General features: G+C 42.6%; 1 protein-coding gene across 2 annotated transcripts in view; it reads right to left on the reverse strand.

Annotated features, from left to right (window-relative positions):
* Positions 1 to 23,974, reverse strand: part of LOC132824369 (potassium voltage-gated channel subfamily KQT member 1) — a 707,684-nt gene that overhangs the window by 536,761 nt on the left and 146,949 nt on the right. For both annotated transcript variants that reach the window (XM_060838761.1, XM_060838762.1), the window contains exon 3: positions 7,510 to 7,600. In XM_060838761.1, coding sequence (XP_060694744.1) covers positions 7,510 to 7,600 — 91 coding nt within the window. The remainder of the gene's footprint in view (positions 1 to 7,509; positions 7,601 to 23,974) is intronic.

The raw sequence follows: 23,974 nt of genomic DNA on the forward strand, positions 1-23,974 counted from the left end.
ATCTGGCCTTGTTTCCTGCTAATTACTGATTGATGATTGATAATAAAGCAGACTAAGATCATGCACATTGAAGCAATGAGATTGGAATTTTGTAGTGCAATGGTAGTATTCCTATCTCTGAACCAGGAGGGCTGGGTTCAAATCCCACCTGCTCCAGAAGTGTGTCATAACATCTCTGAACAGGTTAATGAGAACATAACTGGACTAAATGGGTGAAGATATTTCCAATAAAGAATTTGACTCTGGGTATAAGTTAGGGGCTCTAATGGCAGTCCCCATGTCTGGAGCGGCAAGTCTTACCTGCTCCTGAGATATACTGTAACACATCTCAACAGGTTGATTAAAATCATGAAAAGTGAAGGACTTTTGTTTTGTAAATGAGTGGAGTCCTGTTGCTCCCATTTCCTAGAATGGTGGGTCTGGTCATTCAGCAGCTACTGTGGCTTGATATCACTGATAGAGGTTTCAGCTCAGTATGGCCATCCTACTGCATGGCACCCTCCTAACTGGCTTTCCTTGACCAGGAAAAGGAAGTCCCTTTAGAAAGAGTGTACAGTATGGGCCACCGTACTTATAGAAGGTTGCTAGTGTGGTGGAAACAGAGAGGGTTTAGTAGACTAATACCTGGAATAAGTGGATTACCTTCTCTGAATAGGCTAGTCTGTGTCCTGTAGAGTTTAGAAGAATCAGAGGTAACTTAATTAAAACCTATCATAATCCTGAGGTAAACTGACTGGCTGGCTTTGGGGAGGATGTTTCTTTTGTAAGAGAATCTACAAAGAGTTTGCAAATTGTGTGTCATCCATTTATGATAGAGGTAACATTTTGTTTCTCTCAGAGAACTGAGTCTTTTCCTCAAGTGGATGCAGAATCTTAAAAAGATATTTTTCAGGTAGAGGTAGATGGATTCTTGATCACCAAACGGGTAAAGGATTACTAGGCATATGCAGGAACATTGAGTTGACATTAAAAGTGGTAGCACTGCTGCCTCACAGCACCAGGGACCTGGGTTCGATTCCCACTTCAGGTAACCATCTGTCTGGATGGAGTTTTCACATTGTCCCCGCGTCTGCATGGGTTTCCTCCCGCAATCCAAAGATGTGCAGGTTAGGTGATTTGCCCATAATGTTAGGGTGCATTAATCAGGAGTAAATATAGTCAGGAGTAAACACAGGGTAGGGGAATGGGTGGGTTACTCTTCGGAGGGATGGTATGGACTTGGTGGGCCGAAGGGCCTGTTTCCATAATGCAGGAGATCTAATCTAAAACCAGGTCCTGTCGAATGATGGAACAGGTTCAAAGGACTGAGTGACTTACTCATGTTTGTAAGTTGGACAGGGACCTGAAAAGCAAAAGAACCTGTGTTTTAGATCCACACTAAATACAGCAGTCACTGATAAGACAGTACTGAAAAGATTAATCCTGACATGAATTGAAATTAAAATTTGAAAGCAGGACAAGGAATCATAGTGATTAAAAGGGACACTATCATGCATTGTCAGGATTTCCAGCTTGTTTTAATATACGATGGCCTGACATAAGCGACGAGCTAGACATTAAAGAGGAATCTGAGTGAGGATCCTGTCTGAACTTCCCCTCATTAAACCCAGCAGAATGTGGACAGTGAAGAAGGCGTTTGGTTTGCTTTCCTTTATTGGTCAGAGTATTGAGTACAGGAGTTGGGAGGTCATGTTGCAGCTGTACAGGACATTGGTTAGGCCACTATTGGAATATTGCGAGCAATTCTGGTCTCCTTCCTAAAAGGAGGATGTTGTGAAACTTGAAAGGGTTCAGAAAAATTTACAAGGATGTCACCGGGATTGGTGGGTTTGAACTATCGGGAGCAGCTGAATAGACTAGGGCTGTTTTCCCTGGAGCCTCGGAGGCTGATGGGTCACCTTATAGAAGTTTACAAAATTATGAGGGGCATGGATAGGATAAATAGACATGGTCTTTTCCAGGGGTAGGTAAATCCAGAACTAGAGGGTGTAGGTTTAGGGTGAGAGGGGAAAAATATAAAAGGGACCTATGGGGCAACTTTTTCACGTAGTGGGTGGTACGTGTATGGAATGAGCTGCCAGAGGAAGTGATGGAGGCTGGTACAGTTACAACATTTAAAAGGCACCTGGATGGTTATAAGAATAGGAAGGGTTGAGAGGGATATAGGCCAAATGCTGGCAAATGGGACTAGATTAATTTGGGACATCTGGTTGGCATGGACGAGTTGGACCAAAGGATCTGTTTCCATAGTGTATATCTCTATGAATCTAACATAACATGGAACCTAAACCCCAATCTGAATTGTGTAGTTTTGTCTGATACTTCCATACCAGCTTCCCATTAATCGTTGCACGTGTTGTAGTTCTTATTAACAGGCTCGCTTAGCCAAGCTTTTAACTCTGAGACAGAAGGTTGTATGTTCAACCCTCACCATGGAATTAATTTACCACTTTGCTGCTGTACTGCTGGAGTGAACACTGTCAAAAAGGCCATCATTGGCAGAGACAATAAGACAAAGTCCCCGTTTGGATATAAAAGATCCAACAACACAGTCAATAAGAAGAACAAAGCACTAGTGTTATTCTGGCCAAGCATCACGTTCCAACAAGCATTAATAAATAAAAAAAACAGTCCTTCATCTCATTGCTGCCTGGATTAAAGGGTCTGAGAGCTTTTATTACTGAGGACCACAGCTGGCAGGATGCTGACAAGTTTCATGAGGGGAGCTAAATACACGAGGCTTTCCTGAGGTTAAAAATGGCCATGTATAGAGGCTGGTGCTGTTGCTTTGATTTCCCTCGAGACTGCAGTGCCTCTCGATAGGTGCAGACTACACTTCGACACACCTTTAGCAAGAGCTGACTCAGGAGGAGCCTTGCGAAGGAGACAGCTCCCACCATCGCTCTGGCCCACCAACATCAATCCAGTCACAAGCACAATGCTGTCCCAGATTCTCTGGCACGAGCCTTTCTTCTGAGGTGAGGGATATGGGTGATGTACCACGATGGTAGAAACGAACCTCCACAGTGTCTCAGAATTTCAGCACAGATCCCATCTGCCCCAGGGTTCAACAACAAAAATGAGGGTGTGTGTGTGTGTGTGTGTGTGTGTGGCAGAGTGTTAAACGGGTCAATTATAGCAAAATAGGGGGTAGGGAGTTAAGGAGGGGCAAACAGAACGTTGTGAGGCAGACTGTTAAGGAGGGAAAATAGAGCATTATGGCACAGAGAGTTAAGGAGGGGAAAGAGAGCATTATGAGAGTTAATGAGAGGCAATTAGGGGCAGAGAGTTAAATAGTGCAATTAGTGCCTGATAGGGGACATAGTTTAACAATTAAAGGTATGATCTACTTCATTCTGGACCAGGGTGACACCAAGACCAAGCTGGACGAGGTGTTGAGAAAATGGAGTTATGGATGTTTGTCTCAGAGGCAGGTCATGGAGGTTCACTCCCAAATCTGCAAAGACTGGGGCTCAAACAGGATCTGTGTCATTCTACAACTTTCTTTGCTAATTTTCTCACTGTAGTCCTGGATCTTACCTCCAGCAAATTACCCACAGGCAAGGAGCTCTTCAACCTACTCCACTGTCAATCCAAAACCACTTTGACTTCAGTATGTGGATGACAATTACACACGTGCAGACTCAGACACTGAGCTCCAAGCCATTGTTAACTCCTTTGCTAAAATATAGGAGTAAATGGGCCCTTCACTAAGCACACTGAAAACCAAAGTCCTCACCAACCAGCTCCCAAAGCAAAACCCTTTCTTCCCCTAGCTCACCCCATTTTAAGGCATATAGTAGGTTCCTGGAAAACGTGCACTGTTTTCCTTATGGAGTCATAGTGATATACAGCACAGAAACAGACCCTCCAGTCCAACTCATTCATGCTGAGCTAAATTAATCTAGTCCCACCTGCCAGCAATTGGCCCATATCTCTCCAAACCCTTCCTATTCATGCACCCATCCAGATGCCTTTCATATGTTGTAATTGTAACAGCTTGCACCATCACTTCCTCTGGCAGTTCATTCCATACACGCACCACCCTCTGCTTGAAAAAGTAGCTCCTTAGATCCCTTTTAAATCTTTCCCTTCTGACTTTAAGCCTATGCCCTCCACTTTTGGACTCCCCGGGAAAAATGCCTTGTCTATTTATCCGATCCATACCTGTCATGATTTTATAAATCTCTATAAGGTCACCCCTCAGCCTCCGATGCTCCAGGGAAAACAGCTCCAGCTTATTCAGCTGCTACCGATAGCTCAAACCCACCAACCCTGGCAAAATCCTTGTAAATCTTTTCTGAACCCTTTCAAGGTTCACAACATCTTTCCAATAGGAGGAAGATCAGAATTGAACACAGTATTCCAAAAGTGGCCTAACCAATGTCTGTACAGCCACAAAATGACCACCCAACTCCTAGACTCAATGCACTGACCCTCTCAGTGAAACTAGACATAGCTGATAAAATTCATCATCACCTCTTGTGTGTCAGCTCAGTATTTGAGAATCAGGATTTCAAGACCAGAGACTAAAATTATTGTTTTCCAGGCGGCTGGGATCCTTGAGCATCCATAAAGTTCGGATAAAAGATGAGAAAATATAGGCAACGCCGCCATCTATTGGAGTCTGGGTATATTACAGATGGAACAGAAACTTGTATTTTCTTGAATTACCAACTGGAATGACTGAACAAAACATAACCAGATGCTGAGAGACAGAATTTTTAAACGCAAAGTGTTATCAAACTTTATTTGTAGCTTCTTTGCATTGTTCTGGAAGATTATATCAGAAGGAGCTTTTAAAACTAAAAAGAGTGTGCCTCAAGCAGGATTCTATCTGCTAATGACATTGCCACAGTCAGCAGTGATTTCAAGGTCTTATTATAGTCATGAAAATACTGCATGGGAGAAGACACTTAAAGGACATGAAGCAGCCTCTGCTCCTTCAACATCACTTGACAAGTTATCAGGGATCCTTGTCATCTCACGCTCTGCACTGGCTGAAGGCACAGAGACACATCAATGAAAACTGCGTCAAGAATTTACCAGCGCCGTTACCCCAGTGTTCCCCCATGCATGTAACAGCCAGTGCAGTTTGCCTCTGCAATTCCTACAGGGCCATGTGAATAGCATGGCATAGAATGGGAACACGGTACTAGCAACAGCCCCGTATCATTACAAACGACACAAGTCTGACGAGAAAGCCATCTCATGATGCCACTGGAACCGAACCAGGATTTAATTAAAGAAAAATGTGACGTTGAAAAACCTGAATCGCGGAGATAGCCGGGAGCGAGAGGTGTTGGCTTGGGAAAGTAGGTTGGGAAATGTCTCCCCCAAAAGAAATGACATTGCGCGTCAGCAAAAGAGTCCAACACTTGGCAGCCGACCACACTCCCAACTGCAGTTTGCGACCCGCAAGTGGTTTTAACCCGAACCTCATCTCACCGGACCTCAATTAATGTCAAGATTTCTACTCCGTCACCACTGCAGCCTCGGTTATCTCAGTACAGATAGCTGAAAGCTCTGATGTACTGAGCCGTGACCACACATAGGCCTGGGGCTCCTACGTCACACACCATTTAACATTTTTCCCCACATTTTGGAAACCTCCCAGCAGAAAGGATTAACACGGACTGGTTTGACACAGGAGGACGAGATTAGCGCAGCGTTTTTAAGTGAGCGTGATTAGCCAACACTTTCAGGTTTCTCTCCCTCGCCACTTCTACTGTCCAAATTTACTTCAACCAGAGCACAGTGCAAGACAAAAAGTGTGGCAGCTCGTCGGTGAGAGGACATGTTTCAATGTTGCACTGATTCAAAAAAATTCCTTCATCATCCGTCCAATCCTTCTTTTTGTCCTCTTCCCGCAAGGTATTCACCCAACTGGTTGAGTAAGTTGGACGGAAATCTTTGAAACGTAAACTGAGTGCGCAAAGCAGAACTTCAGGTTCTTTGAAAAAAAACCCTGCAGCCAGTTTTTTCAATCTTCAATTTGAATTTTTCTGATATTTAGCACAACTTAGCTGCCCAATGGCTCATGGTGAGTGCTGAGTTAAGGGAAATCTTCTTCCTTCTTTTAAATATTTATTTCCCCCAGTCCCCATCTGCTTCTGCATGGCCTAATGTGGGAGAGTGACACTAGATGAAAACAGCAAGGCCTGAATACTCGTCGTCTATTCTGAAACTCCTCCAGTTGTATAACCCAGATTTCCTGAGTCCCTACCACTAACATTACTGATCTTGAAAAGCAAACTTCAAACTACAATCTCATCCCTTTCCCTCCAGACTGTATTTCATCATTACCAGATCTCAGATTTCATATGAGTAATCTCACAGACACTTAAATTCAGAATCGATTGACAAGACATAAAATTAAAAAGTGTGGGATACTCAGGGTTCAGTTTTCAAGCAACTTTGGAATGTTCTCCCATTTAACTTCCTGCTCAAATGTCTGCTTTTATAAAAATTCATTCATGGGATGCCAATGTCAGGGGTTAGGCCAGCATTTATTGCCCATTCCTAACTATTCAGAGAGCATTTACAAGTCAGCCACATTACCTTGGGTGTGAAGGCACACATAGGCCAGACCAGATAAGGTTGACAGATTTCCTTCCCTAAAGGATATCATTGAACCAGATGGGTTTTTATGACAATCGAGAATGGCTAAAGGCATCCAATGTCCTTCTGGGAATGTGGATGACTCTTGAATGCTTTCTGGGCAATTGGAAATGGGTCTTCAATTCCAGCCTGCCCAGGGACATGGTGGCTCAGTGGTTAGCACTGCTGCCTCACAACGCCAGAGACCCGGGTTCAATTCCCGCCTCAGGTGACTGACTGTGTGGAGTTTGCACATCCTCCCCGTGTCTGTGTAAGTTCCCTCCGGGTGCTCCGGTTTCCTCCCACAGTCCGAAGATGTGCAGGTCAGGTGAATTGCCCATGCTGAATTGCCCATGATGTGCAGGCTAGGTGGTGCAGGGTTATAGGATGGGGGTTGTGACTGGGTGGCATTCCCTTCGGAGGGTCGGTGTGGACACGATGGGCCAAGTGGGCTGCTTCCACACTGTAGGGATTCTACGTCCCATGAACGAATCAAAAAAAGAAAGCAGTCAATTAAGCAAGGTATTAAATCAGAGAACTATCAGACCCATTCAATGATCACTTGAGATGACTGGCCAAAATGAAAAGAAATGTAAAGATCAATTAATTGGCCTGGATTGGATTTTACAAAGTCTTCAGAACTGCACTAGAAACAGATGCACAACAGGTCATTGGAGGAACAGCAGGGAAGTTGGTTCTTTAAGTTCAACACCTGGAATGGACGGTTTTCATCATAATTCAAATCTTAGATCAACTTAAATCATTCAGGTTAAAGACTCTAAGATTTCCATGTACGTACAGACCAATCAATGGCAATGCCACACAATCCAGAAAACATGCTGAAAAGTTCCACAGTACACACAGAGAGATAACAATGTTTTCAAGGGTTAAGACCATTTGTTTACATACCATCCAAACAAGAGCTCTATTGGCAAAGTAATGGTACTGCTCAATGGTCGACATGACGCTGAAGATGAGACAAACCAGAACGATAAGAAATCTGGAAAATGAAAGCAAACAATTAGCTGTGTTGCAAAATAAAAACACATAACTTTAGATTCATCACATAGAATACTATTGGCTTTGGACACCACACAACCCCTAATCTTTGAGAAGGAGAAAAAGTACATTATTCTTCCCCCTATTAATCATATGGTCATAACATAATGAGGAAATAAAGTACAATTGCACTGTTTTTACTACCTGGAAAAATATAATTGCACCCTCTTTCCAATTTGCTAATCTAAAAGTAAACTAAAGTTGTAATAGATCCTCAATCTTTTAATGCAGTGATACCAACATTGAGGGGAAGTCAAATTGTTGACAATATTACAAAGAAAATAGGGGCTTTAGGTGTTAGCTCACAGTGTGACATATCACTCCTTAGAATTCATTCTTTCTCTGAATTGTTTCACTTCTATTCAAAATACAACTTCTTAAGAAAAAGATATCCCTTTCCTTCTCCCCCCTCCTTTCCTAGCACAGTCAACAGCAGTTAAGTTTCCCTGCATGCAGAGAGATTTATTTGCACGTAGATATGATTAAATAAAAATGAAACCTTCCTAAATTCCAGCTAACTTGAAAAGATGTCAAACTTCCAGGAAGCCTAGACACACTCAACCTACCAAGAGCCTCATGAATTGTACATTACTGATGAACTTCACCTCCACCACCCCACACCCACAAAAAAGGTGCTCTTGCTATTCATCCAGCTATTTGATGGAATTGTCAGGAGATTCCTTGGATATAACACAATAGCAGAAAAATTGTCAGTCCTCCTGTCTTTCAGAACAAGGAGTTGGCCCTGGCCGAATGTTGCAGACTGGTACATTCCAAGGTCTACATGCATGGGCCAGCTGCTGCCAAGGCGCTGTGAGGAAAGACCACTATCTGAGGTCTTTTGGATGAAGATAAATGGGTGCTTGTGCAGTTACCAGGCCCCCCCAAATGCCTCAAATGTATTTACATACAGTCCGGTTCAACTAAGAGACGCCTTTGGTTGTTTGGATGGAGTCAAACTCCAATGTTTGTTTGTTTCCTTGGTATGCAACTGTACAGAACTGAACTGTAAAGATATTTTTTATGAATAAAGTGTATTTTTGAGATGAAAGAAACATCAATCCTCCTGCGGTCAGTATAAACTTTGTCAAAGCAGTATGGCTTTAAAAGAGAAGTATAGATGCAAGCATTTCGAGAGGGAATTCCAGAGTTTAGTGTTGAGATAGTTTAGAGCAGAGATGTGGGGAAACCCTCTATAAGATCAGCCCTCCACCTCCAATGCTCCATGGATAAAAGCCTGATCTGTACTGTCACTTCACATAGTGGCCTTCGGTCTCCAGCTCTTAAGCTTTTCTAAAAACAATCTATGCCAGGTCTGAAATTTTCACTTGACCATCAGCTCCTTTGTGGGTTTGGTGCTGGGTGGGACACTATTCCTTAGTAATTAACTGAAGCTTATTAAGGGTGGCAGGAGAGGTGATGCGTCAAGACAGCGGCACATCAAAGCTCCTGGATACCATTAGATTGTAGGGCAAGCACATCTGCATTTTTACTGCTTGAAATGCTTGAACTCAATGTCATTGAGCTAAAGGCTGCGCTACAGGCACTGTGACAGGGCAGGGAAGGGATGTTTGGACGAGGAGGCAGGCACACCTATTATAGTACAGCTTCTGATTTGGTCAGCAGTCAGGGGTAGGAGGGGCAAGTGGGAGTGAGGCAAGTAAGGGGCGATGGCGCATACAATTGGTCAGTCAATTTGGAGCTGTCTCAGCTTGTTTACATGAGATGGCAGAGTGGATGAGCAAAGTGACCATGAAGAAGCCATTCGAGTTGGACAAATCGTAATAGTTGGGGACTGAATAAAGATGGGGATTGGCACCATTCTTTGCAGCAAGAAGTGCAAGTCCAGGCGGTTATTTGCTTGCCCAGTGCCAGGCTTTGGGACACCGGCTTAGGGCTGGAGAGGAGTCTGAAGTATAACGGGTAGGATCCCCATTGTCACGGTTAATCCAGGTACCAGTGACATTGGTGGAACCAGGAAAATGTGTTTCTGCATTAATTGTATGAGAATATAATTACAAAAGAGTATAAAACTCAAAGATTAATCTCCCGACTATTACCGAGAAGCATGCAAATTGGCATAGGGTGCTGAACATTCGAGAAATGAATACATGACTCAGAAGTTGAATGCTGAATACAAGGTTAAAGACAGGATTCTTGGCAGTGTGAAACAGTGGGATCTTGGGGCTCCACATACATAGATCCATCAAAGTTGCCACTCAAGTTGAAAGGGTTGTTAAGAAGGCATATGGTGTTTTGGCTTTTATTAACAGGGGGTTGAGTTTAAGGTTTTGCGGCAGCTGTATTAAACCCTGGTTAGACCACACGTGGAATATTGTCTCCAGTTCTGGTCGCCTCATTATAAGAAGGATGTAAATGCTTTAGAGAAGGTGCAGAGGAGATTTACCAGGATGCTGCCTAGATTGGAGGACGTGTCTTATGAAGAGAGGTTGAGGGAGCTAGGGCTTTTCACACTGGGGAGAAGAAGGAAGAGAGGTGACTTGAGAGAGGTGTACAGGCTAATGAGAGGCATAGATAGAGTGGATAGCCAGAGACTTTTCCCCAGGGCAGAAATGGCTGTCACAAGGAGTCATAATTTTAAGGTTATTGGAGGAAGATATAAGGAAGATGTCAAAGGTAGGTTCTTTATGCAGAGAGTGGTGGGTGTGTGGAATACTCTGCCAGCAGTGGTAGTAGAATCAGAGACTTTAGGGACATTTAAGCAACTGCTGGACAAGCAACTGGATGGCAGTAATTGAAGGGTATGTAGGTTAGGTTGATCTTAGATTAAGATGAATGCTTGGCACAACATCATGGGCTGAAGGGCCTGTACTGTGCTGTATTGTTCTACGTTCTATGTTCTATAAGTATGTGTTCCTATCCTTTGGTGTGATCTAATTAGTGCTGAAAATATGTTGCTGAAAAAGCGCAGCCGGTCAGGCAGCATCCAAAGAGCAGGAGAATTGATGTTTCGGGCATGAGTCCTTCTTCAGGAAGGGCTTTGGTCCCTGGTAAGTATTCAAGGGAAAATGGGAGTGATACCAATGAGAGTGTTGTGGCCAATTTTCTTGAAAATTACATACTCATCAAGTAAAGAAGACTTAAACTGAATAGAGGGGTGAGGGATCAAATGAGGAAAGATGTGATGTACAGTACTGAAAAGTAGAGATGAGATAAGAGAGGAAAGCAGTAATGCGGGAAACGAGGGTCAGAGAGTGGCAGGGAGGAACACAGAGAAAGAAAAAAGTTGAAGAATACACTGACCATCAAGACCAAGATTAAGAAAAGGACAAAATTCAAGGCTCTGTGTATAAATACACACAGCATTTGTAACAAAGTAAACAAACTGATAGCTGAAATAAAAGCAGCTAAGTGACATAAGAAACTCTGGTCTGGCAACAGAGGCAGAGCAAACAAATCAAGTCTGATACTACTCTTCTTTGAAAACTTATAACATTAACTCTGCGTTTTCCTCTTCATAGGTGCTGTCCAGTCTGCTGAGTTTCAGATTTCCAGCATCCATAGCAGATTAGAGTCCCTACAGTGTGGAAACAGGCCCTTTGGCCCAACAAATCCACACTGACCCTCCAAAGAATAACCCACCCAGACCCATTTCCATACACTTATCCCATGACTAATGTAACTAATGCTATGGGTGATTTAGCATGGCCAATCCACCTGAGCTGCACACCTTTGGACTGTGGGAGGAAACCGGAGCACCTGGAGGAAACCCACACAGACACATCGAGAATGTGCAAAGTCACCCGGGAATCAAACCCTGGCACTGTGAGGCAGCAGTGCTAACCACTGAGCCACCCTGACATATTGATAGCTCATGTTAAAGTTAATGAAAATCATCTTATAGCTGTTACAAAGACAAGGAAGGTGCATGATGATAAGGAGTGGATCCCAAAACTTGAGAGGCAGATGACATTCAAGAAGAATAGGAAACCTTGCTAAGGTGGAGAGATAGCACTGTTAATCAAACTTGTGCAATAACTAGAAATGACCTTGTTTCAAAACATTAGGATGTAAAAGCAATTTGGAGATGAAGCATAGTTGAGAAAGAAATAATGAGTGGATGTGGTTTACAAATCCACCCAATAGTAACAATACTGAGGACACAAGAATACATGTGATGCATGTGATAAGGGAACAGCAATGATCAGCGGTGACATTAATCTACAATAAAAGTTCCCTATTTTTAAACTCCAGCACTTAGCAATAAAGGTCAAAATTCTATTTGCCTTCTTAATTACTTGAAGCAACTGCAAGTTTTCAGATTTTATACACAAGAAAACCCAGCACCCTCAGTGTTAGACTTTTTTTTTGGAGTCTCTGCCCATATAAACATTAGTCTGACTTTAGATTCTTCCTACCGAAGCGCAACGCCTCACACTTTCCGGAATTAAACTCCATCAGCCGAGATGTTATCCGTTTACCCAACCTATCCATAGTCACTTCCAGAATCTTTGTGTGCTCATCATAATGTGCCCTCCCACATATTAGTATATCATCAGCAAATTTGCCTGCCTTCCACTCTGCTCTTCCCCCAAGTTATTAATGTAGATGGTAAACAATTGAAGTCGTAGGACTGATCCTTGCGGTGTTCCACTAGTTACATCCTTCTAACCTGAAAAAGACCATTTCATCTTGACTCTGTCTTCTGTGTGTTAACAATCCTCAATCCATGCTAATAAATTATTCCCAATATGAGAGTTCCTATCTTGCACAATAACGTATACTTAAGAGGGAAATCAGGAGGGCAAAAAGGGGACATGAAATAGCTTTGGCAAAGAAGGTTAAGGAGAACCCTAAAGGGTTTTTACAAATACATTAAGGACAAAAGGGTAACTGGGCAGAGAACAGGGCCCCTCAAAGATCAGCAAGGCGGCCTTTGTGTGATCCTGCAGGAGATGGGGGAGATACCACACAAGTATTTTGCATCAGTATTCACTGGGTAAAAGGACATGGAATATATAAAATGTAGGGAAATAGATGGTGACATCTTGGAAAATGTCCACACTACAGAGGAGAAAATGCTGAATGTTTTGAAATGCATAAAAGTGAATAAATCCCCAGGACCTGTACCCGTGTGCCCGAGAGCTCTGTGGGAAGCTAGGGAAATGATTGCTGGGCCTCTTACTGAAATACTTGTATCATTGATAGTCACATGTGAGGTGCCAGAGACTGGAGGTTGGCTAATGTGGTGCCACTGTTTAAGAAAGGTGGTAAGGACAAGCCAGGGAACTATAGACCAGTGAGCCATACATTGGTGGTGGGCAAGTTGATGGAAGGAATCCTGAGGGACAGGCTGTACATGCATTTGGAAAGGCAAGGACTGATAAGGGATAGTCAACATGGCTTTGCGCATAGGAAATCATGACTCACAAACTTGATTAAGCTTTCTGGAGAAGTAACAAACAGAATTGATGAGGGCAGAGCAGTAGATGTGATCTATATGGACCTTAGTAAGGCTTTTGACAAGGTTCCCCATGGGGGATTGGTTAGCAAGGTTAGATCTCACGGAATACAGGGAGAATTAGCCATTTGGATACAGAACTAGCTCAAAGGTAGAAGACAGAGGGTGGTGATGGAGGGTTGTTTTTCAGACTGGGGCCTGTGGCCAGTGGAGTGCCACAAGGATTGGTGCTGGGTCCACTGCTTTTCATCATTGATATATAAGATATATGAGCATAAGAGATATAGTAAGTAAGTTTGCAGATGACACCAAAATTGGAGCTATAGTGGACAGTGAAGGAAGTTACCTCAGATTATAATGGGATCTTGATGAGATGTAGTAATGGGCTGAGAAGTGGTAGATGAGTTTAATTCAGATAAATGTGAGGTGCTGCATTTTGGGAAAGCAAAACTTAGCAGGACTTATACACTTAATGGTAAGGCCCAAGGGAGTGTTGCTGAACAAAGAGGCCTTGGAGTGCAGGTTCATAGCTCCTTGAAAGTGGAGTTTCAGGTAGATCGGATAGTGAAGAAGGCGTTTGATATGCTTTCCTTTATTGGTCAGTGTACTCAATACTCAGTGGAGTTGGGAGATCATTTTATGGCTGTACAGGACATTGGTTAGGCTACTGTTGGAATATTGCGTGCAATTCTGGTCTCCTTCCTAGCAGAAAGATGTTGTGAAACTTGAAAGAGTTCAGAAAAGATTTACAAGCATGTTGCCAGGGTATGAGGATTTGAGCTCATAGAGAGAGGCTGAACAGGCTGGGGCTGTTTCCCCTGGAGCGTCGGAGGATGAGGGATGACCTTATAGAGGTTTACAAAATCATGAGGGGCATGGATAGGATAAATAGACAAAGTCTTTTCCCTGGGGTGGGGGTGTCCAGAACTAGAGGGCATAGGCTTAGGGTGAGAGGGGAAAGATATAAAAGAGACCTAAGCGTCAACTTTTTCACGCAGAGGATGGTATGTGTATGGAATGAGCTGCCAGAGGAAGTGGTGGAGGTTGGGAGAATTGCAGCCATTTAAGAGGCATTTGGATGGGTATATGAATGGGAAGGTTTGGAGGGATATGGGTCAGGTGCTGGCAGGTGGGACTAGATTGGGTTGGGATATCTGGTCGGTATGGACGAGTTGGACCGAAAGGTCTGTTTCCATGTTATACATCTCTATGACTCTATGACTCTAATTGTCAAAACATTTGTCAAATTTGTTTTCACTTTCCAAAACAATGTTGACTCTGTTTGATTGCATTATGCTATATGTTTGTATATGTTTTGTTATTTCTTCCTTCATAACAGACTCTAGCATTTTCACATCAAATGTTAGGCAAACAGATCTATCATTTTCTGCTCTCTGTCTCCTTTTCTTTTTGAGCAGAGGCATCGTATTAATGATTTTCCAATCTACTGGAATCCTCCCACAACACTTCCTTCCAAACCCTTAGATACAAACCCTCAAACCTGACAATTTATCTGCTTTCAGCCCTAATATAGTTTGTCAACTAGTGGATCCTTAACTATAAGATCTCAGCTTACCCCTCCCTCATTATACATTATTAGATCGAAAACAGCCTATTTCTGGGCAGCTTCTGCAACATGCTGCTCTAAGAAACAAGTCTTTCAAGTTTATCCATGTCTATCTGATTTGTCCAGTCAATACGCAGATTAAAATCACTCATGAAAATTGCAGTGCCCTTTATCAATGCCTCTATCATTTTCTGACGTATACTTTGTGTGACTTTTTGAGAGCCTATAGAGACTTCCATCCATAAGTTCTTTTCCTTGCTATTTCTTAGTTCCACCCAACCTGATTCCACATTACAACCTAAAAAAAACTAGCTTGTCTCAGTGATGTTGGTTGAGGGATAAACATTGGATTGGACACCAGGAAGACGTTCTTCTATAAAATTGTGTTGTGGAATTTTAGACGTTCAATATGATGACAGGTGGGACACTGTTTGAATATCTCATTTGAAAAGCAGCACCTCCAACAGTCAGGGCTTCCTCAATTTAGATTGTGCGTTCAAATCTCTTGACTTGAACTCATACCTACTGACTCAGAGGCAACAGTGCTATCACTAATCAATAGAGATAACATAATGTCTTCCTGGTAACATTTCTGCTGCGCTCATATTTTCAACTTGCCAAGGGAAAGTAATGTGATCTGCACGACACTTTATCGACATCAAAGACTTTATGATTGCTCTTTGCAGCTATTTTCGGATAACTTGCCGCCCAGACCCACTTTCTTGAACTCCTCATATTTCCCTGTGTTACCCATTTTCACTATTTTCTAGTGATTTCATTAATCTTTCTGAATGCTTTGTTTACTGTGATCAAAACAAGGTGTGGTGCCAAATAGCACAGTACATCAGTATAAAATTGCTGAACCCGCCAACATTGATAATGCCATCTTATTTTACAACACAGAAACAATTCTGCACTGCACAACTTATGCTTCAGATGAACCTAGTCAATCTCTGCTGCAAACATATGTGCATCATGCCCCGCTAAATATTATTTATCCCAACTAGTCCACTTGATAGCAATGTCCATATTTTCACCACTCTCTGGGTAACAGCAGTTTCTCTTGAAATCTTTGATGGATTTAATTGATGCAGCTATCCCACTTCTTTCAGTTAGCGGGCGACACAGTGGCACAGTGGTTAGCATTGCTGCCTCACAGCGCCAGAGACCCGGGTTCAATTCCTGCTTCAGGTGATTGACTGTGTGGAGTTTGCACGTTCTCCCCGTGTCTGCATGGGTTTCCTCCGGTTTCCTCCCACAGTCCAAAGATGTGCGGGTCAGGTGAATTGGCCATGCTAAATTGCCCGTAGTGTTAGGTAAGGGGTAAATGTAGAAATATGGGTAGGTTGCGCTTCGGCGGGTCGGTGTGGACTTGTTGGGCTGAAGGGCCTGTTTCCACACTTAGAAAAAAGGGAAAACATTAGGGCAATAAGCAATTTCAGGAGGGCATAGGCAAGTTGGTAGATATAGCCAATATCCGTCATGTGATATTTAATGCAATTGAACACAAAGTGATATATCTTGTGAGAAAGGCTAAGATGCAACACTAAATGATAAGGTTTAGAGCAAACAAACTGGAAGACTCAGAATCAAAATCCATGATACTTTTAAAAATAAATGAATAAATACCTGAAACAATAAAAAATGTAATGGCATAGGGAATAGTTTCTATGGGAGCAGCTGTTTAGTGAGATAATACAAGCATGATTGATTAAGTGGCCTCCTTTTACAGAATAGAATTATGTCAATAGAGAAGGATTCCCCTGGGAATAACAAATTTAATGCTGATTAGCCTTTACGCCCTAGTTCAGTCCACATCTCTCTTTTAAAAAATAGAAGGGTTTAAGTAATCAGGCAGCTTCCAATTTACACTGAATGTTGTAACAAGAGGCTTTAGGCTGGAAAAGGACCTTGCACACAGGACCATGTTGGATTCATTCAAGAATCAATGGCCTTCAAGCACTGTGCTTATCTTATTTAATGAAATAACTTATTTTTCAATGGTTCTTATCAATGTCTCAGCACATGTGGAAAAAAGAGATGACAAGGTTGAGTGGAAGTTTTGTTGAGTACATCTGGGATTGCTCTAGTTTTGTGAAAATGGATATAAATGGTCTTCATTGCCACAGCCTCCAAGGCAGGGAATAAGTCCCTCACATATTCTTTCAGAACAGGGTGTTGTACCAAACAAGGAGTGTCTTCTGTCACTATTGTTCACGCTGGACTTCGGATCTTTGCTCATTGCCATCGGCAGAAGGAGGAAATCAAGGATTGATGACCTTCCAGTGAAGCTGAAGATTAGCCTACATTCAAACAATGTATCGCTATTGCTCAGGATCTCCAGGTGGCTGTCCAAAGGACATTTGAAACTATATATGCTATGAAAAAACAGTTATGGACAATGCCAACGAACTATGAATGGCATTTTCCATACCATGCAACTGGTGGATTTATAGCATTATGATGGGTGCTCAAATATCTAGATTTGCCTAAAGATTGTAAGATAACACATCAAGGTTGGTATCAATTTAACCACCCCTGACCAAACAACACCTAGGATTTCATCAGAAAAAGGAAACTTCTCACTTTACTATCAAAAGACAGTGACAATCAAAGTAAGTACATTTTCTTTCCAATAGGGCACCTCGCAAAAATCCTGGTGAATTCTTTAAAGCCCTCAGATGTTACTTGATACATTACTTTGAATTGGGAAATGGGCCAAAATAAACTATTATCAAATTATATGGAAGTAAACACCACAGAGGCATAGATCTCTCAATCACTGTTACAGAAATTTTCTAGCAAGTACACAGTTATGTAGGTCACGTTAAATAGAATGAAACCCAATAGAACATGACGCGTGGTCAACAAATCTCTGATTTATCTTTCTTCTGTTAGGCAATTAAAACTTGAGCCACAAAAAACTGTTTCTGCTATAATGTTGCAATCCATTGAAAGTGACATGGAAACAATGGAAGAGAGATCTAGAATTAAGATTGCTCAGATATCATTCTAGTCACAAATAGAACAGCAGCATTGAACAAAGAGAGCACATGACTCCAATTAAGCAGCTGAAACTAATAGAGAAATAATATATAATGTCTTGAATCCTCCTGATGAAGGAGCGGCGCTCCGAAAGCTAATGCTTCCAAATAAACCTGTTGGACTATAACCTGGTGCTGTGTGATTTTTAATTTTGTACACCCCTGTCCAGCACCGGCAGCTCCAAATCTTGAATCCTATTCATATTAAATGCCCAAACAGCTCAAGTTCCATTTGATAGCATTACTTATTTCTAGGTCAGAAGGAGATCAGTGTTAAATGGAGCTCTTCCCTTTGCTTCACAGTTGGCGACAGAACCACAAGTTGATTCAGCTCTCCTCTTTAAGTTTTCTTCCTCAATCTCGCGAATTTTGTTCTTCTCATTCTAATTAGAACCTTATACAAAACATAAATGGCAGTCTGGTGTGAAAATGTGACTTTTTTCAAGGTGCCTCAGCACGGAAAAGGATGCAGTCGGAGGGATAGGTTTTAATGATAGATGCAGCAATGATGATCTGGGGGAAATCCGTGTGAATTTCTTCACCCTGATGGAAAGGTTTTCCATGGCTGGGTAGTTTGACAAAGACAACTTCATGGGACAGCTGAAGGACATAGTTTAGAATTCTTCCTGAGTCTGATCAGAAAGCCTGATTAATATTTCTATACACTATTTCATTCTTGGTTCGTTGCACATAGCCCTATTTCACTAGCAACAGAACAATGAAAATTGTTCATTTGACAACGTAACATGCAGTGAGGAAGTTTTTAATATTCTCTTTATAAAGGCTGCTTTATATGTTTTTATTAAGGAATTGAAGCTTCCATTCTAAATCCATTGAATTATTGGACTTATCTATTTGGCAAGGCTTCCTCTCCCCCCTGCCACAGAAAAGTTAACTTCATGGGTAATTTGGATAACTAAGTAGATTAGATTAGATTCCCTTCGGCCCAACAAGTCCACACCGTTCCTCTGAAGAGCAACCCACCCCACTACATTTACCCCTGACTAACACACCTAACACTACGGGCAACTTAGCATGGCCAATTCACCAAACCTTCACATCTTTGGACTGTGGGAGGAAACTGGAGCACCCGGAGGAAACCCACATAGATACGGAGAGAATGTGCAAACTCCACACAGACGGTTGCCCAAGGCAGGAACTGAACCTGGGTCCCTGGCGCTGTGAGGCACAGTGTTACCGACTGAGCCACCGTGTTAAGATGCCATTCCACACCATGCAATCAAACAAACTTAATTTGTTTTTGTTGGTAAAATACATTTTAAAATACTCCTGAAAGCATAGATCATGCAAGGAAAACACAATTCTATAACATTATGGTCAAAATTTCCAAATTCCTCACGAGAAATGTATTAGTTTGTTGGTCCACAATAATAGAAAATGCATGGGCCACATCTCGTCTAATTTGACAGCTGCTAGTTCGATAACCCCACAACCCTATCACTAAATTGCCCATTCTGTGGCCTTATTTCTCACTGCTGCCAAGATGTCATTATTTTTCCTCAGCTTGGCAGTCTTTTCACTCTCATTATTTGCTGACCCTTATTCCCTTGGTACTGCTGGCACTGTTGATGTCTGTTGGCTCCTCTTTACCCACTGGCTGGTCTTTTTAACATCTAAATTCAATACCTGACAATGCTGCCTTTGGATTGACTCCAAAACTGCTCAAGTTGGTTCCAAAAACAATCGCTATGAGACAAGCACTCCCAGTCAAACGTTCATTTGCGTGCTCTCTCAACTACCAGCCGGCAATGTCAATTTAACCTTGGCAAAATACACTGAAATTTCTGTCACGTAAATTTGTGGAGTTTTAATTTGCTCTATTCAGTTATCACATTGAGGGCAGTGGTGACCTAGAGCTCCCTGTACCAAAGGCAAGGTCAATGGAAAATTTCAAAATATAGATTGGTACGTCTTTGTTATGTTAGGGTATGAAGTGATGTGGAAGCAAGGTGAGCAAATGGAGATAAAGGAGGGCAAATTCAATCAGGCTCATTTGCAGAAGTAGGTTCATGATCTGATTATCGCTGTTGCCGTTGAGGCAGACAGCATGTGAACTATATGTGGCCTCCGCATTTCTACAACTTCTGCATGCAGCCTGCATGACTCAAAGCAGCCTGTTTGATTCACAAACATCTCCCTCCACCACCAACACTCAGTAACAGCAGTGTGTACCAACTACAAGATACACTCAAAGATTCACCAAGACTCCCAAGACAGCACTTCCCAAACCCACGACCACTACCAAGTGGAGGAACACAGGCAGCAGATACATGGCAACACCACCACCTGCTAGATCCCCCTCAGCTGCACGCTATGCTGAGTATATCACCATTCCTTTAGTGCCATTGGGTCTAAAGGAGTTCCCTCCCTGACAGCATCAGGAGTCTACCTACAGCAAACGGATTGTAGAATTTCAAGAAGGCAGTTCACCACCACCTTCTCAAGGGCAACTAGGGATGAGATAAAAATGCTAGCGCAGCCAGCAGTGTTCATGTCCTATGAGGGAATTAAAGAATAATTTAAAAACAAATCCATCCCACATCCTGAAGAAATTTACACACAATCAAACATGGCGAGAGTTACATGAGGCTATGACGAAAGCATACATCATAGTATTAGCACTCCTTGCAGTCAGTAAACGTTGTTCAGATTTATCATGAGCTCCATTCTACTTCTCAGAATAACGTCATGTAGCATTTTGAAGGCCTTGTCTTTTCATTTGGGGAGTTCAGCACAATGATAGTTAGAATCTCATCTGAATCTCATCAATTAACTCTTCCTTTGATATTCTTGGGATCCAATTTTTTCTTCTGCTGTAAAAGCCAAATCCTATAAAGGGGACAGGCGGGAGGCTAGAAGAACACATTGAGCCAGACAGCATCAGGAGGTGCAGAAGTCAACGTTTTGGATGAAACCCTTCCTCAGGACTGAATCTTAGAAAGGAGTTTTTACCTTCACTCCAACTGCCTTTAACCCTTCCACTATATCAATGTCTGCACCCAACATATTTCAAAATGTGGAAATCTTTTAATCTTCAATCCTTTTTAACACCTTAACATATCTCTTTTTTTCATGAAGACTGGAGAATTTGACTGTTTCACCAAGTGTTTGCTCCAAGGTAGAACACCAATTATAAACAGTTGCTGTTTGTGGAGACACCTTCGCACAGTCCAATAATTTGAAACCAAGTAATGGTCCACAGTTCCCAAATTCAAGTTTGTCAACGTTTTATATAAATCTGTGTAAATCTTCCGTCTGTTTTCCAAAATTCATCAAATTTGGATCATTCCTTATAAACATTCAACAGATCATGCTTCTTATAGCTTTAATTCAAGAACTCTGAAGAAAGTCCAAACCTGTATCCTTTTCCAACTCCTGAACTACATCTGATTTTACTTCCTATGAGAAGCAACACTTCAAATCCACAGGTAGTTTCCATTTGGAAGGGCTGTAAATGTTGTCCAAATACCCTCTTCATTCCCCCACTTGTTATATTGTTCAGCCTCCAAAAAATCATAACCATAGCCCCAAGATGTACAATAATTTCTCTACATTGACCTCAACGACTATAGTTTTCTGTCTGATTTGTTTTCGAAGTAACCCACTTTCACCTTTAGTCAACCACCATCTGCTACTGTGTTTTACACCAGCACAAAGAAGAAACACAGGTGGAGATAGTCTGAATTGGACCCACTGTTTATGAGTTGTTGTCAACTTCTCTTAAAGAAGTACAGGGGGATGGGGGGTGGGGAGAGGCCAGCACAGTGGCTCAGTGGTTAGCACTGCTGTCTCACAGTGCCAGGGACCCAGCTTCATTTCCCACCTCAAGCGACTATCTGTGTGGAGTTTACACATTTTCCCTGTGTCTGCGTGGATTTCCTCTGGGTGCTCTGGCTTCCTCCCACAATCCAAAGATGATTGTCAAGTGATTTGGCCACGCTAAATTGCCAATAGTGTTAGATGCATTAGTCAGGGGTAAATATAGGGTAGGGGAATTGGTCTGGGTGGGTTATTCTTCGGAGGGTTGGTGTGGACTTGTTGGGCCGAAGGGCCTGTTTCCATACTGTAGGGAATCTAATCTACATCTTACAAACATACATGAATAGGAAGGGTTTACAGGGATGTTGGCCAAGTGCCAGCAAATGGAACTAGATTAGTTTAGGATATTTAGTCAGCATGGATAAGTTGGACCGAAGGGACTGTTTCTTGCTGTACATCTCTGACTCTACGCATCTCGCAATCCAACAACAACTTCATATATGATAGTCAACCTGTTCAGGGATGTTATGACAAACCACTAGAGTGGGTGAGAGTTGAACTGTGTCTTCCAACTCAGAAGAAGGGACACTTCCACTGTGCAACAACACCTCTGCTAATAATTTCGGATATTTTCTAACTAACTTGCTCAGAGATGTTATTATATGCCTCTAAAGCAGGTTGGACCTGAATGTGGGACTCTTGGTCCAGGATTAGGGAAATTACCAGTGCACTATTATAGCCCTCATCGTTCATCTCACTGGGAGTGTCAATGAAGGTTCAAAGTTTCTGTTCACTTCAGTTCAGCCAGGCTCCCGCTAACACTTTGAAATCATTACCTTCCTATGAAATCTCACAGAGTAAGATCACACAGACCTCACAGATAAAGAGTAAGTTTGCCTAGGAATCTCATCAATCCCACTCAATCTTACTGTTTATCCAACTGTGAATAAGGTGTAAAGCTTTTCAATTGATTGGCATTTGACAGGTCTTTAAACAACCCTAACATGTAAATAAGTCTTTCTATTTGGCAAGTTAAAATGTATGTTAAATTGAACATAAAATGAGCAGACTGAATAATTAAATGCATTAGCACCTTCTAGCCAGATCACCTTTTCACTTATATTATTATTTTTGTCCACAGAAATAAATCACAGCCCATGTGTTTAACTTAAGAAAGCCATTGTTACAATGTGGGCAGCACAGTAGCACGGTGGTTGCCACCATCTCACAGCGCCAGGGACCCAGGTTCGATTCCAGCCTCAGATGACTATCTGTGAGGAGTTTGCATATTCTCTCTGTGCCTGCATGGGTCCCCTCTGGGTGTTCAGGTTTCCTCCCACAATCACAAAGATATGCAGGTTAGGTGAATTGGCCATGCTAAATTGCCCATAGTGTTCAGGGATTTGTAAGGTTAGGTGCAGCAGTCAGGGGTAAGCATAGAGCAATAGGTTCGGGGAATGGGTCTGGGTGGGATACTCTTCAGAGGGTTGGTGCGGACTTGTTGGATCAAATGGCTTGTTTTCTGTAGGGTTTCTATGAATTCCATGGAGGATTCCTCGCTTCATGTGCACCTGTACCCACAGCCACCACTGCAGAGATCAGATCGCCCTTCTTGAGAGTGAACCCACTGAAAGTGACTGTCCCTGATGGAGACCTCAGTCGTTCATTCAGATCCTGTGTGGACCAGCTGGTGGGAGTAATTGCAGACTCCTTTAAACTTTCCTTATTCCAATCTGAGGTTCCTACCTGTTTCAAGAAGACTACTATCATCTTGGAATGCTTCAGGGAACACCTCTGGGATGCCCGGACCAACCAACCCAACCACCCCGTGGCTCAACACTTTAACTCTCCCTCCCACTCCACCAAGGACATGCAGGTCCTTGGACTCCTCCACCGCCAGAACATAACAACACGACGGTTGGAGGAAGAGCACCTCATCTTCCACTTGGGAACCCTCCAATCACAAGGGATGAACTCAGATTTCTCCAGTTTCCTCATTTCCCCTCCCCCCACCTTGTCTCAGTCGATTCCCTCGAACTCAGCACCACCCTCCTAACCTGCAATTTTCTTCCTGACCTCTCCGCCCCCACCCCACTCTGGCCTATCACCCTCACCTTGACCTCCTTCCACCTATCACATCTCCATTGCCCCTCCCCCAAGTCCCTCCTCCCTACCTTTTATCTTAGCCTGCTGGACACACTTTCCTCATTCCTGATGAAGGGCTTGTGCCCGAAACGTCGAATTTCCTGTTCCTTGGATGCTGCCTGACCTGCTGCGCTTTAACCAGCAACACATTTTCAGCTACTATCATCTTGTCCCAAAGAAACGTCAGGCAAAATGCCTTAATGACTACCATCCAGTAGCTCCGACATCCATCGCTATACAATGCTTTAAGAGGTTATCAATGACATACACCAACTCCAGCCTCCCAGATTGACTTAACCCACTACAACTCACCTATTGTCACAACAGATCCATAGCAAATGCTATCTTCCTGACCCT

This window comes from Hemiscyllium ocellatum, chromosome 18 (genome assembly GCF_020745735.1).
Source record: "Hemiscyllium ocellatum isolate sHemOce1 chromosome 18, sHemOce1.pat.X.cur, whole genome shotgun sequence".
NCBI lineage: Eukaryota > Metazoa > Chordata > Chondrichthyes > Orectolobiformes > Hemiscylliidae > Hemiscyllium > Hemiscyllium ocellatum.